Source organism: Erpetoichthys calabaricus, chromosome 1, assembly GCF_900747795.2.
Source record: "Erpetoichthys calabaricus chromosome 1, fErpCal1.3, whole genome shotgun sequence".
Taxonomy (NCBI): Eukaryota; Metazoa; Chordata; class Cladistia; order Polypteriformes; family Polypteridae; genus Erpetoichthys; species Erpetoichthys calabaricus.
In genome coordinates, this window is record NC_041394.2 from 214193641 (window position 1) to 214208640 (window position 15000).

At 36.4% G+C, this 15000-nt stretch overlaps 1 protein-coding gene across 1 annotated transcript in view; it reads right to left on the reverse strand.

The window, feature by feature from the left end:
• The window catches only part of smo (smoothened, frizzled class receptor), a 98226-nt gene that overhangs the window by 8189 nt on the left and 75037 nt on the right, over positions 1-15000 (reverse strand). Inside the window, exon 11 of the mRNA XM_028811429.2 lies at positions 6131-6265. Coding sequence (XP_028667262.2) covers positions 6131-6265 — 135 coding nt within the window. The remainder of the gene's footprint in view (positions 1-6130; positions 6266-15000) is intronic.

The window sequence follows — 15000 nt, forward strand, 5'->3', positions numbered from 1 at the left end:
ACCTAAAAGCTGTGTATAGTACATATGAATGTGCAGGTATATTAGCATGAAAAACATTTAAAACACCATTAGTATTCAGTCAAAAAGAAATAAGGCTTCTCTTGTCTTCATCAACAGTTACTGTAGCTTTATTATACTGTTCTACATTATGTTTTAAATACAGGGAGTTGATGATAAAAAGAAAGCTCTTTTTATTGGAAACATTCTACTTCAAGTAAAATATATTTATTTTTAATATGCTGACATATGGTAATCTTGATTAAAGCATAAAATGCTTTAACAAGAATATATCCTTCCTCATAATTATATCAAATGAAAATGCTGTGGTTCCCAAATAGATGCCATTTACTAAGCTGTGATTCATCCATTCACTTTTTCCATGATACTTAGTGCTAAAAAATAATTTTAAAGTAACAGCTGGCATCAGCCTTATTTACTTCCTTCATGGTTTTTATTATGTCACTTCTTTACCTATATTCACATATACCTGAAAGATTCAACTGCTTTGCTCTTTCTACATAGCTCATAAAACTCTTTCAAGGGTTTAATGCTCACTTAACCTGAGAAGAGACTGATGTTTAATACCTGAACCAGTCAGTAAGAAAAAGACTATCCTCTGTAGGTCTGAACAAGAGTAATCACTGAAGAGATGTAATGCCATGCACATCAAATATTACCACGAAGTTACATATATTTCCCAGCAAATAATTTAATTGAGACTCACAATCTCAAGACAATTTATTCATCTACACCCTCCTTAAAACTATATATAATTATGTTATTTTTAAAAAAAGGCATAGCTATAAACTGTGTTCTGACACAAACCAACTAACTTGAAGTGTGATAATGAGATAGGAGCTGCAACATTACACAAAAATATAATAGGGTCAAAATCGGAGAAACTAATGTCAAAACCAAATCAAGAAACACATACTGAGGTCTAGAATGTTGCTGTTATTTTATTCAAATGAAAAAATAGCAGCCAAAATCATGCATAGCCAAAAGTATTCTTTTAAACTGGGGACTGCTGGAAAATGTTTGGACCACCTGAAATTGCATGACACTGACTGTCATAATATACATCTTTATGTGTATTGTTTGGGTTTATCTTTAGTTTTAGATTGTGAAGGTTCAATTTCCGTGGTTTTGCTTTCTGTACAGTGATCCCTCGCTATATCGCGCTTCGCCTTTCGCGGCTTCACTCCATCGCGGATTTTATATGTAAGCATATTTAAATATATATCGCAGATTTTTTGCTGGTTCGCGGATTTCTGCGGACAATGGGTCTTTTAATTTCTGGTACATGCTTCCTCAGTTGGTTTGCCCAGTTGATTTCATACAAGGGACGCTATTGGCAGATGGCTGAGAAGCTACCCAGCTTACTTTTCTCTCTCTCTCTTGCGCTGACTATCTGTGATCCTGACGTATGGGGATTGAGCAGGGGGGCTGTTCGCACACCTAGACGATACGGACGCTCGTCTAAAAATGCTGAAAGATTATCTTCACGTTGCTATCTTTTGTGCAGCTGCTTCCTGAAACGACATGCTGCACGGTGCTTCACATACTTAAAAGCTCGAAGGGCACGTATTGATTTTTGACTGAAAAACAAACTCTGTCTGTCTCTCTCTCTCTCTCCCTGCTCCTGACGGAGGGGGTGTGAGCTGCCGCCTTCAACAGCTTTGTGCCGCGGTGCTTCGCATACTTAAAAGCCAAACAGCCCTATTGATTTGTTTGCTAGAGATTGTTTTCTCTATCTATGTGACATTCTGTGCTCCTGACACGCACTCCTTTGAAGAGGAAGATATGTTTGCATTCTTTTAATTGTGAGACAGAACTGTCATCTCTGTCCTGTCATGGAGCACAGTTTAAACTTTTGAAAAAGAGACAAATGTTTGTTTGCAGTGTTTGAATAACGTTCCTGTCTCTCTACAACCTCCTGTGTTTCTGCGCAAATCTGTGACCCAAGCATGACAATATAAAAATAACCATATAAACATATGGTTTCTACTTCGCGGATTTTCATCTTTCGCGGGTGGCTCTGGAACGCAACCCCCGCGATGGAGGAGGGATTACTGTACTCATGTGATTTCACCTCTGTGGATATACTACATTCTGAACTTCCTTATAGTGCAGTTAGATGAATTTTAAGTAGGTCCTATTGTTGGTACTGATTTTTTGGTTTTCGTCTCCACTTCATATCTGTCTCATGTATTTTCTCTTTGATTCTTGTCTGCCTCACTCAGTTATGGTCATACTAGCACAGCAACCAGAATGGAAATAATAAACAAAACTCCATGAAAAGCAGCACAAAAGGAAAACAAAATAGCATCCCATAATAGACAAAATAAGACATTAAAAATATAACCTGGTGAAAAAGTAAGAGTATATAAAAACAATAATGGATCCGCCAAGTTAAAAAAAAAAAAACACAATCAAATGACAAAGGAAGACCTAATTTAAAATAAGAACAATACACCATTAAAAGACTTGCATTGAGACTTATTAACACTAGAATTCCTGAAGCCTATGAAAAACTTGTACATTTTTTCGTAGGTTTCAGGAATTCTAGTGTTAATAAGGTGTACAGATTGCCATTGAACAATTAAGGCATAGAAGTGCGTATTTAGTGCTTAATTGGTGTTGGAACGTGGTTGGTATGAACATGTAATTTTTTTTTTCTTATCGTCAAAGTATCTGCCATTATGCAGGTATTAGAATGCATACCTGTGACTTTAACATGTGTAAACATGGACTGTTAACACATATACCTGTAGTATGACAGCTCCACAGAAAAAGATAGGCGCCTACACAGCCAATCTAAAAATATCAGCTACGATATAAGTGGACAATATGTTACACCTGCATATCACTCACTGCAAATTCTAAATTTAAAAATAGTACTTACTTAGCTTGAGATGATGGACTGTTTGATCTTTTTCTGAGGACTGCACTTTTTCATACTCAATACTTCAAATGATGCAAACCCATTCTAAAGTAAGTTATCTCGCCAGTGTGCACTTGCAGTGTGCATAAGCTGTGGGTTTTGCATTTATGGGACACATGACTGGTGAAATATTCTGTTTGTTTTGAATATAAAAGAAGGGACTAGTACTTATGCATAATGTACTAATGTACACTATCTAAGGATCTCTGAGAAAGAACTGTGCACAGTGCAATGCCTGAATACGCTACCTGAATGAGAAATGGGATATTTGATTTCTAATTTAAAGATAACTTCTATATTTTAGGACGACAAAAGCCTTAACAAAAGCCAAGATTTGTATAGTATATCATTAATGAATTATTACATAATTCTGAAAAAAGCTTTGGACCTTTCCTTACAGAGATTTTTTTTTCAAATTTTAAGTAAATTTATCTCAGTGAATTATGCATGGTGGAATATGATTCTTCCAACTGACAACAAGACAAAAAAGTGAGCACTATCTCTCTATTATAATAAAAAAATCTTGGGAGACGAGACATTTTATCCTGCGACGAGACGTGATCTTTTGAAGAGAGACACTTTCACGTCCCGTGAGACAAGACTTTGTGCTAAGAGATTTAACCACGCCCAGGGCTGGAAATAAAAGACAAAGAGTAGATGACAAAGTAGAACGTCGTAAAGAATTAAAAAATGTTAGCGGGATAAACATGCAGAGCAGGTTAGAGATGATGGAAGTACGAAAATTCGAAAGTCTCAAAAAAATGATAGTAATGGAACAGCGAAAAGAAACCAAATATATTGTTCGGATTTAATCTTTAAGTCGGAGACTTGTAGATCATCTAATTCGTGTTGCCATCAGGAAAAAGTAGTGTTTCTTCCCAATGAAGAGGCGGATCCACGAGAATTAAAAGATTTGTTGTTTGGTGAAACTGAAATCCCGTGAGAGAAAATTGTAAGCCCCGCGGGACAAGACTTTATGCAAAGAGATTTGGAAAAGTCCTGCTCACATCTAAAACATTTACAACCACGCACACGGTTCAAACATTTCTCATTTGTGTAAATGCTATTGTCAGACACAGTTCGTGTACATGGGCAGTTATATGTTGTGTTGTCACGATGTAATTCCAAACACAGAATCAAAATTCAATGTGATATTGAAGAAAAGGTAAAAGCGAAAAGATATTGAATATATGGACAAAGGTGATATGACAGGAGTATTCAGAGGATGTCTGGGGGAGAAGTGAGACAAAAGGACAGCTGCTGTACAGGCTGTTAAATGTTTGAAGCCCGGCATGAGATGCTGATCACATGGCACGGCAGCAAGCCAGCAGCTGATCGAGCAACGAGGAGGTAAAAAAAAAAAAAAAAAAAAAACAAACTATTGGTTTCCCATTGTATCACCGTTTAAGAGGGGGTTTTGGAGGAGCGACTGTGTCTCCTTGGGGTGCATTCAGCTCCCCTCTTCACAACGCAAATGGCAGAGATGCGAATTGGCTGCCGTGTAAGCGAAGGCTGTGGGGTTGGCGAGCGAAGCGAGTTGTAAGATATCACAATATACTTTTCTTGACAGTATCATTCCATCTGGTGTTTGTCTAAATAATGTTATTAGACGATCTGAAGTACCTGTAAATCCAAATCAAATAAAAAAAAAAAACTATTCAACAAATAAGCAAATATTCCCAAATGATGCAATATGTCAAAGTAAGGCAGTTGCTTCTTCTCACTGTTCACAATTCATGTCTCATTCTGGATATATTTTAGGTAATCTTGCGTGTTCAATGAACAACTTTTAATTGTATTACACCAGCTTTGCACAAACTGATGACAGCTTGTTGATGACTGTAAATTATATGAATTATCTGAGATTCTTATTAAAATGTCCTGTTCACAGTATTGCCATCTAGGATGCACTTTTTGAGAAAAGATTGTAGAGGCTGGAAATGCTACCTATATCTTCATCATCACTAGAAAATGTACTGTCAATGAGAAGTATTGAAGAAAAATTTGTAAAGCTGAGCAGATTTCATTCAATATGCTTTTTAACTTATACAAAGTAAAAGTAGTTTGCTAGTAGCAGTTTAAATTTGAAGCTTAACTGTTCAAAAGATGTAAGTATATTGTCAAAATAGATTTCTCTAAAGGTCTGGATTCAAAATAACTTCCATAAGATAACATAGTATTAGTTAAGGATGACTGGAATAAAGAATTATCAAGTATGGTAGCAATCAGCAGGTTGAAAGTGTTCCTTAAATTGATATCAATTTTTGAACAAATCTTTCACCACTGGATTATTATAAATTGGTGATAATTAGTAGGTATAGGAGCATAAATCCAAGTATATAGTGAAGAAGTTACACACCAAGCAGGTAGAGTTTCTTTACTTCATTCCATCATCTAAGAGTACATATGTTTGTAATCCAGTAATAAAGTTTAAATTATATGCTATGTCCCATTCTGCTTTAGGACTTTTAAAAAAATGCCTTTTTATATAAAGACTTTTTGCATTCCAAATGAACTGTCCCCAATTAAAAGAAAAAGCTAATATACTGTATGTAGTGGGTTATCCTATAAAGATATACAAGCTTTGGATTAAAAAAAAATAAATGGAATGATATAATGTAAACCAACTATACCAAATATAGTATATGTAAAACCAACCATTTTTAGGGATGTAAATAAAGTATAGTTGGCAAGTGTAAAAGGGATATTAGTTTAATTCTCCAGTAATTAACAGTATATCACTATTTTTTATGCATTAAATTATTTCATTAATTTTTTTCTTTCACTTCCCTGAGATGAAGACAAGAGAAAAAAAGTTTTTACTCAAATTTCTTGTCATATCAGTCCATACCAAAAGGATTTTGAACTTCTATTTCTTTAAATTCTACAGCAGTATTTTAATTTGAATTTCAATGAGCAAAGATTTTTCTCTGTCATTAGTGTTTTCTGAAATGGCTAATGACTTTATTGGCGATATTATGTAAATTTAACATGTGATTAAAACATTTGTGAATTTCTATTACTATGAACTCAATTTCTATTCAAAATCATCTAATTGTTGATCTTCCTTTGAACAGTAAGAAAACAGTACTGGAAGTGTCATTTTATTTAAGAAAAATAAAAAATTGCAACTTTGGTGTTATTCTGACTACAAACAGCAAAAAAACAAATTCTAAAAAATCTTACCAGGTGTTCCTGAAACTGTAACTGAGATATCCTGAGGCAAAATGGCCCCTCGCCGAGCAACCATTTTGGGTACATGTTGAGCCCAGGCAGATGACATTTCTAGAGATGGCTCATTCATTTCCAAGTTCAATCCAGCTACAGAAAATGCATAAATTGTAAACAGTCTTCGTTAGTTTAGCCTGCCGCTCCAGCTCTTAGTACATACATTCAAAATGCGTTTAGTTTTCCATAACTAAACATAAGTATGTCATTTATAAAGTGTGATGCTACAAAATGTTTACTTAAACCCATTTCAATTATTTGACCAATTTAACACTTATTTTAATAATAATATTGAGTATGTGAAATCAAGTACAATGCAAACAGTAAATTAATGATGACTTATTTCCTCTTCATAAATGAAAAGTCAGAAAAACAAAGACTACTTTATTTTACACAATAGCCACATTAGTCCTTGTAGAACAAATTTTGTTTTTTTTATTTCAGATAATATATTATAAAATGGTAGGTGTTATTGATTTTTCCAGCTGCTACTGTGAGTTAATAAATTAATAGATAAATTAGTCTGATTAATGAAGAAAGCCACAATGTACAAATAAAAAAAGCATTTTAGTTAGTTGCATCTCTTAAATGTTTGATCTAATACTCGGGTGGCTAACACAATTTCAAAATGTCTCAAAATCTGACAATCTATGTTTAGTGCAGACTGAAAACAGTCTTTTAGGTGAGTGACTTCCGCAACATGTTTGTATTATGATGCTTAGACTGTAAATGTGTGTGACAGTCTGAAAGGAAATTGCTGAAACTGTGACTAATAGCACACTCATGTTATCTGTATACAGGGACTTTGTTTTAGATTTTAGCTTCAATTGCAAATTTTCTGAACCTACACACTTTGGCAGAAAGAGTGCCTGATGAAAACAAGAGGTGTTAGAAAACTTTCTTCTCTTGCAACACAAACACATCTAATTTAATATCATTTGCAAGAAATGATCCTTCAGTACTTCACAGACAACAGTTTAATCCAAGCTATCACTTCTGATCCGAGTCTAAACCTTCTCAATGTGGGACTTAACTAATCACATTTATCTTTATATATCTTATAACAATAGCTGTATACTACAGACACTGCTGTCCATGAATCAGACAAACTGCACTAAAGGAGTATCAGACCTTAATAAGAGAGAGAGAGAGAGAAGTTGTCACCAGCTGCAGTTACACATCAAGAAGCGTCTGTGCTTACAGGAGCATGAGGATTTCCTCTTAGCGCACTGGGAAGCTTACTGTCTCTAAAATTAGTTCTTTAACAAGAACATGGGGAGACAGACACTTGTTAGCAGTAAATAGCACATAAATGTTACAAAGATTTTCTAGACAAAAGAAATATTTTACCAAGTAGTGTGGTAGAGAGTAGAACTTCAGAGCCCTTCAAAACTTGACTAATGTTATTGTTGGAGAAATTAAGTGCATAAGAGAAGTGAGCTTTGTTTAGCTGAATGACCTATTTTTATCATTTTTTGTATTGATGTTCAAAACTGGCAAAGTGAATTAAGTTAAATAGCCTGAATTCATTTTGCACTCATTATATTGTGTTTATGTTACTGGAATGCTTTTAAAATGCAAATATAGTTTTAAAGTGATATTTTTCCTGTAAAGGGTGAATTACATGTTACAATGGATGAGGAGGAAACATGTTTTGTTTCTTCATACCAAATGGAAGAAAGCAACTCTTTGTGACTGCTACTCAAGCTCTGATACATAGGCAATAAGATATTCAGAACACCTGCAAACTGCCATCACTGAAGCTGTGCAGAAACCTAATTTTAGACATCTGTTCTATGTTCTATTTCACGGCTATTAACTAGCACCCTGGGCTCTGTTCTCTTCAAAAAAGAAGATTTATCTTTAGTGAAGTACAACTGTTTTGCAAGGTTACAAGCATACTCCTGGCAAATCAGTCAAAATGATAATGAGATGATTAATTTGTTATTTAGGAATAAATAAAGATAAAGAATCAAAGTTAATTTTTTGTTTTACAGAGAATTTTGTCAACGTTTAATTCATTACATACCTCAATAACAAATAATCTGACAGAAGGTGCAGTACTTCAGAATGTGTTCTGAAATTAAACTTTACATGCTTCAGGGTTTGCAGGTTGTCTCTGTGATCCTTCATTGAAGTTAACACTTAAAAGAGACATTAGCTCTTTTTTCAGACAGATTTAGAAACATGCACCTTTAGAAATACAAAGTTTATATGGAACACTGCTCTTTTTCCTTTGCATAAGGTTATGAATCTGATGGTCATTAAAGAATGAGCATCCAGAAAGTCTGTTACCAGACATATCACAGCTCTCAAGGAGCATGGATAACAGTAAAGTTCTCAGTGTTAGTGACAGTCAGCAAAGTTCTAATCTTTTGTACTCTAATCTATGTTTATATGGTTATTTTTATATTGTCATGCTTGGGTCACAGATTTGCACAGAAACACAGGAAGTTGTAGAGAGACAGGAACTTTATTCAAACACTGCAAACAAACATTTGTCTCTTTTTCAAAAGTTTAAACTGTGATCCATGACAAGACAGAGATGACAGTTCCGTCTCACAATTAAAAGAATGTAAACATATCTTCCTCTTCAAAGGAGTGTGCGTCAGGAGCAGAGAATGTCAGAGAGAGAGAGAAAAGCAAACAAATCAATAGGGCTGTTTGGCTTTTAAGTATGCGAAGCACCGACGCACAAAGCAGTTGCAATGAAGGCAGCAGCTCACACCCCCTCTGTCAGGAGCAGAGAATGTCAGAGAGAGAGAGAGAGATAAAAACAAACAATCAAAAATCAATACGTGCCCTTTGAGCTTTTAAGTATGCGAAGCACCGTGCAGCATGTCGCTTCACGAAGCAGCTGCACAGAAGGGAGCAACGTGAAGGTAATCTTTCAGCATTTTTAGACGAGTGTCTGTATCATCTAGGTGTGCGAACAGCCCCCCTGCTCACACCCCCTCCGTCAGGAGCAGAGAATGTCAGAGCAAGAGAGAGAGTAGCTTCTCAGCCATCTGCCAATAGCGTCCCTTGTATGAAATCAACTGGGCAAACCAACTGAGGAAGCATGTACCAGACATTAAAAGACCCATTGTCCGCAGAAATCCGCGAACCAGCAAAAAATCCGCGATATATATTTAAATATGCTTACATATAAAATCTGCGATAGAGTGAAACCGCGAAAGTCGAAGCGCGATATAGCGAGGGATTACTGTATACTATGTTCATTTCCATACAGAAAAACAGAAGTGTCAAGTAGCATATTAAGTCTGAAGCCTTTTAGTTTGCAATCATTATATTAGTAGTCTACAAATCACAAACAAAATCATTACTTGTATAATCACACGTTCACTCTAGCTCTAATTCAGAAACCATGAATGAGTAGAACTAATCCTTGAGTGTTGCAGTAAATGCAGATTTTTGCTGTTTTGTTTAGGTAGCTAGATCCTGCTTTCATTTTGACGGGGGTGAGGGGTGGATACTTGAAAGTAGTACTGCATATTTTTAAGTGCACAAGCCAACTTAACCAGTTAGACAGGCTGCAATCATATGACATAGCCCCTGAGGGGTGGCAGGCTTAATGATTTCCATGACATTTTTATTAATTTCAGGCCTCCTTGGCTTACTCCAGGTACAGTTTATTGACAAGAGTATCTACCCTATTACAACAGGTAGTCAAAAAGCTACTTATATATATTCTAGTTAAGAAGCAATCAAAATGAATGGTAAAGGTAAATGACTGGTAATTCATGGTTTATACCATGCAGTCTACTTGTGACTTTACGCTGTAGGAAGATAAGTAAATAAATCAAGGTAAATAGGTAAATAACATTCGATCTGGCTTTTATATACAAAGTACAGCGATAGCAAATGTGCGACGGCAGCTTCCACCTGCAGCTATAGACTCTTCAGTACGCGAGCAACTCTCCACGCTAGTGTTTAGATCTGGATGGTGTATGTGCCCAAAAAAGAAGTCAGACTGCATTCTCATACCATTGCTTACGAACTGAAGTGTCAGCATGTACTTTTCGTGGCATTACACATGTATTTTTTGACCATGCCCATGTTGATCAAATACAGGAAGCTTTGAAGTCTACTTGTGACTTTACACTGTAGGAAGATAAGTAAATAAATCAAGGTAAATAGGTAAATAACATTTGATCTGGCTTTTACATACAAAGTACAGCAACAGCAAAAATGTGATGTGCATTCTTTCACCGATGTAGAACCCTCATCATCATCTGAGTTCACCTCTGTTATAGCACGTTCTTTATGTGAAAACAGCAGTGTCAGATTGGGGGGAGCATGAATGTGACTGGGAGAATAAAACTGAATTAAAAAAACAAAAAAAAAACACTAACTTTTACAAGTACAGTGGAACCTCGGGTCACGAACGTCTCTGAACACGTACAAATCAGGTTACGACCAAAAAGTTTGCCAAACTTTTGCATCTGTTCACGACCACACACTCGGGTGACAAACAAGCCAGTTTCCCTTCTCTTCCGGTTCGTACACGCCAATGATTTACGCACGTGTGCAGTCTCTCCCTGTACAGTATAGGGTGGTCCAGATCTAATCATGCAATTTTAATTACGCGATAACTTATTAAGTTTATTGCATAGAAAAACACCCGAAAAATCCTGGACCATCGAGAAGTGTACGAACTGACGACATGAAGAATCGTCTTCGTGCCGAACTGGAATCATCCCCGCATAAATCAAAGTCATCCAGACGATCAAGATCTGCATAATTAGATAGGGACCGCATCGAGCAGAGGGACTTTGTGGTATAGCGGGTCCACAGCTCACGTCAAGAGGCCAGTTTTAAATAAATAATCGCCGCGCTACAGCTGCTACGTCCTCTTCATAAATAGAAGCGCGAGGCGGCTAAAGGGAGGAAAAAGAAAAGAAAGACGGAGGTTGTGGAGTGAGGAAGTAAGCAGGAAGCAGTGTGGAAAGAACCGGTGTGAGCGAGCGGCGTGCTCACAAGGCAGGCAGCTGGACAGTGAGCCCAAGCAGTGCGGCAGAAGGAATCGGTCGCTCCAGCTGAGCGATCAAAGAGCTGGAGTGACCAGAAGAAGGACGGCTGTCCGCATAAGGCCAAGAAGGCAGTGGGGGTCACCAGTTAAAGAATGCACCAGGCTTGTTTTTAAAGAGACTGCTTCCAGGATTGTTTTAACCTCGTTGTATTTAATGAAGACTTTTTTCTATTGGATTTTAACCTCCGCTTCACTTCTGTTTTTATGGGATTATTTATTTATTGAAGGATTCTGAAAAGCACTGCACTTTACTTAATTTGGACTTTGTTTTTGATTGTTGTTTTGTTGATTTTAATAAAAGCATTTGTCACTTTTTGCACCATCACCTTGCTCCATTGTAGTGCCTCACTGTCGTGCTCATCGGTAACATTACAGATGGTGACGGGTTTAAGGGCTCCCAGAAGTGAGATGGGAGCATGCAGCGAGCCCGGATCGTTACAGACTTTACCTCAAAACTGTAATCTCCTCTCCACCCAGTTCCTTTTCACTTCCTTCATGCCAGAACTCAAGTTATGCAACGTTAGTTTTCTTGGTTGTTTATGGTTAGTTTTTGTATAAATTAAGGATTTTTCAAATGTTCGTTTTTTTTCCCTGTGCTTAAAACTCATTAAAAAAAAAGTGTTTATAGTGAGCAGTTCATTAAGGCTATAGCGTGGACTCTTGCAATGTTAGTTTTCTCTGTTCAAGGTTTTTTCAGTGTTATTCAATGTTTTTACATTTAGTTTACTATTACACTGTGCATTCTATGGTATAATAAACTATTTTTGTGCTTAAAAATCTTTAAAAAAATATATTTACATACAATTCGTACGGTCCGGAACGGATTAATTGTATTTACATACAATCCTATGGGGGAAATTACTTCAGGTCATGACCAAATAAGGTTGCGACCAGAGTTTTGGAACGGATTACGGTCGTGACCCAAGGTTCCACTGTACCATAAATTTACACCGGCTGTTACAGACTCAAATCAAATATATGTTTTAATTCTATAATAGTAAGAATAAGAGCAGCTCACTTCTCGAAACGGAGGCGTCCGAGGTCAAACCGGCACCCTTTTAATTACTAGTCAGCAGTTCTTACCCCTGCAACACCAAAGCAGTAATATTAAGGGCGTGTCAATGTTGCACTCTAATGTGGGTTCTTTTTCTGCAGTTATATTCTTAAATAAAAACATGCTTGTTTTGTTATACTTGTACCTTTTGTGAAAGTGTTTATTTGATATTTGGACTTCAGGTTTCACATATTATACACTTCATGTCTACATTTTGTCAATTATTACTAAAACATGAAAAATATTTCTGTTTTAATGATGTGTTTACATAGATTGATGTAAGACACATGAAACGCATGTACTCCAAATAACGATATATTATTTACCCTACAACTCTGAGCAACTCACACACAGGTAAACAGACTTGAGCTGAGAGAACTTTCTGCAGTTTCTGCATTGGTTGGAGATGGGATGGCAGGCTGCTTGCTGCTTGTGTTGATCAACACATTTACATGAGAAAAGACGCTGACGGAGAGGTGTAAAGGGATTTAAGGTGAGACGGGATTATGAGTTTTTTCATAGGCTTTGGTAATTCTAGTGTTAAACAGCATAAGCACTATGAAAAGCAACACTTCTATGCCCGCTATGTTTTTCTTATGTGCCAGGTGACCAGTCAGTGAATGAGAATTTGTAATGAGTAGTAATCAATCAGGGAAGGTCTACAAAATAAGCACAAACAAATCAGAGTGCAATTAGAGTATTGTTTTCGGAAAACTCAGTTTTTGTCTATTTACATTACAATGCTGATGCTACGTTTACAAAAATATTTGTTTCTGTAGAGAGTTTTTAAAAGAGTTTTTAAAAGTCTTCATTTTCAGGAGTCATAAATATCAGGGTAGAGTGAACAAAAGACAAAAACAGAGACAAATGCCTGTGTTTTTTAATGAAAATGTGGTAGTGTGGGCAAGGCCCCAGTTATTATATATGTTAGCAGCAATGTGTGAAAAGCAGGTATTATATAGAATGCCTAGGAAACCTATAGAATGTGTGATGTGTTTAGGCAAAGCATGAAATGTCTGTGTTACTTTAATATGCTATATACTTTCCTTAAGCATTGTATATAATACCAGGGCATTATACAGAACAAGAAGCCGGTTTGCCTTTTGGCATTGCATAGAATGCCTACGGAATGTTTGAAATTTTAATCGCTTCATAATTTGACATCCCATTTTCGGCATTCTATAGATTTCTTAGGCATTCTACACATTGCCTAATTTCACACATTGATGGTAACATATGTAATTTATTCAGTTTTTTCTACTGTGCCTTAATTGTGTCAGTAAGTTAAAAGATCGGGAAAGGAATAACTAATTGTCTTTAAATAAAAAAAAATATTATTCTTACTGAAATAGAAAGTAATTTACCGTATTTTTCGGACCATAAGACGCACCCAGTTTTTAGAGCAGGAAAACAAGAAAAAAATATTCTGAAACAAATAGTACCGGTATACTAAAATATTTATTAGAATATAACAAAATATGGTAATATTTAACAGCGTAAACTCAACAGTGGTGTTAAGAACCATCATCACTTCCATTAACAAATGAGGAAAGACTTAGAGGCTCAAGCACTTTTCTAGTTTTCTGGAAACCCCAAAAACTCATCATCGCTAGTGTCAGAATTTATAAAGTTGCTCACAATCACTTAAATCACTTTCTTCGCTATCTTCATATATGATATTATCTTCAGTTCCATCTAAGACATTGCTAATGCCACATTTTTTTGAATGATCGTGCAGCGATATCCTCCTTCACTGACTGCCACGATGTTTTAACCCATTCACACACTTGAGTGATAGTGGGCCTCTTCATTCGTTCAGTAGGAGTCAGATCATGATTCCCAGCAGCCATCCATTTGTTCCACTCTTCTCTCATAAAGACTTTAAATGGTTTGTTGATTGAAACGTCGAGAGGTTGCAACTGGCTGGTAAGACCCCCAGGAATTACAGCTAGATGAGTCTTCACCTCTTTAAATCTGTTTTTTGTTGTTTCGCTAATATGTGCTCTGAACTGGTCAAGCACTAATAAAGCAGATTTTTTCAGAAGCCCTCCAGGACGTTTGGACCACAGTTTTTCAATCCATACTTTCATTCCATTTTCGTCCATCCATCCTTTTTCATGAACATGCACAACAACTACTCGTGGAATAACATCTTTTGGAAAGGTTTTCCTTTTGAAAATTAGCATTGGTGGCAATTTGGTGCCGTCAGCACAGCAGGACAACACAGCAGTGTAATGTGTTTTCTCATGTCCTGAGGTTTTCACAGTTATTGTTTTGGCACCTTTGAGGTCAACCGTCTTATTAGATGGCACATCAAAGGTTAGCGGGACTTCATCCATATTCCCAATCTGGTCCATTGGAAAAGCATTTTTTTCCTAGCATTAATTACAAATTTATGAAAAGACAGAATCTTCGATTCATATTCTTGTGGCATTTTTTGTACAATTCTAGTTTTGGTGCACATAGCAAGGCCGCTTCTCTTCATAAATCTATAGAACCATGATGGTGAGCCAGTAAAATCCTTAATGCCTTTCTCTACAGCAATGTGTTTGGCTTCATAGATGATCATTTTTGTAGAAACTGAGAAGCCCATATTCCGGTGACGTGTGATCCATTCTTTCATGTCCATTTCTAACTGTGGCCATTTTGCAGCATGCCCACAAAAAGTGTGCTTACCGGTAGTTTTATCAAGTTTTTGCAGCTGATCCTCCTGTTTCCTCCACTCTCTTATTATTTTTTCAG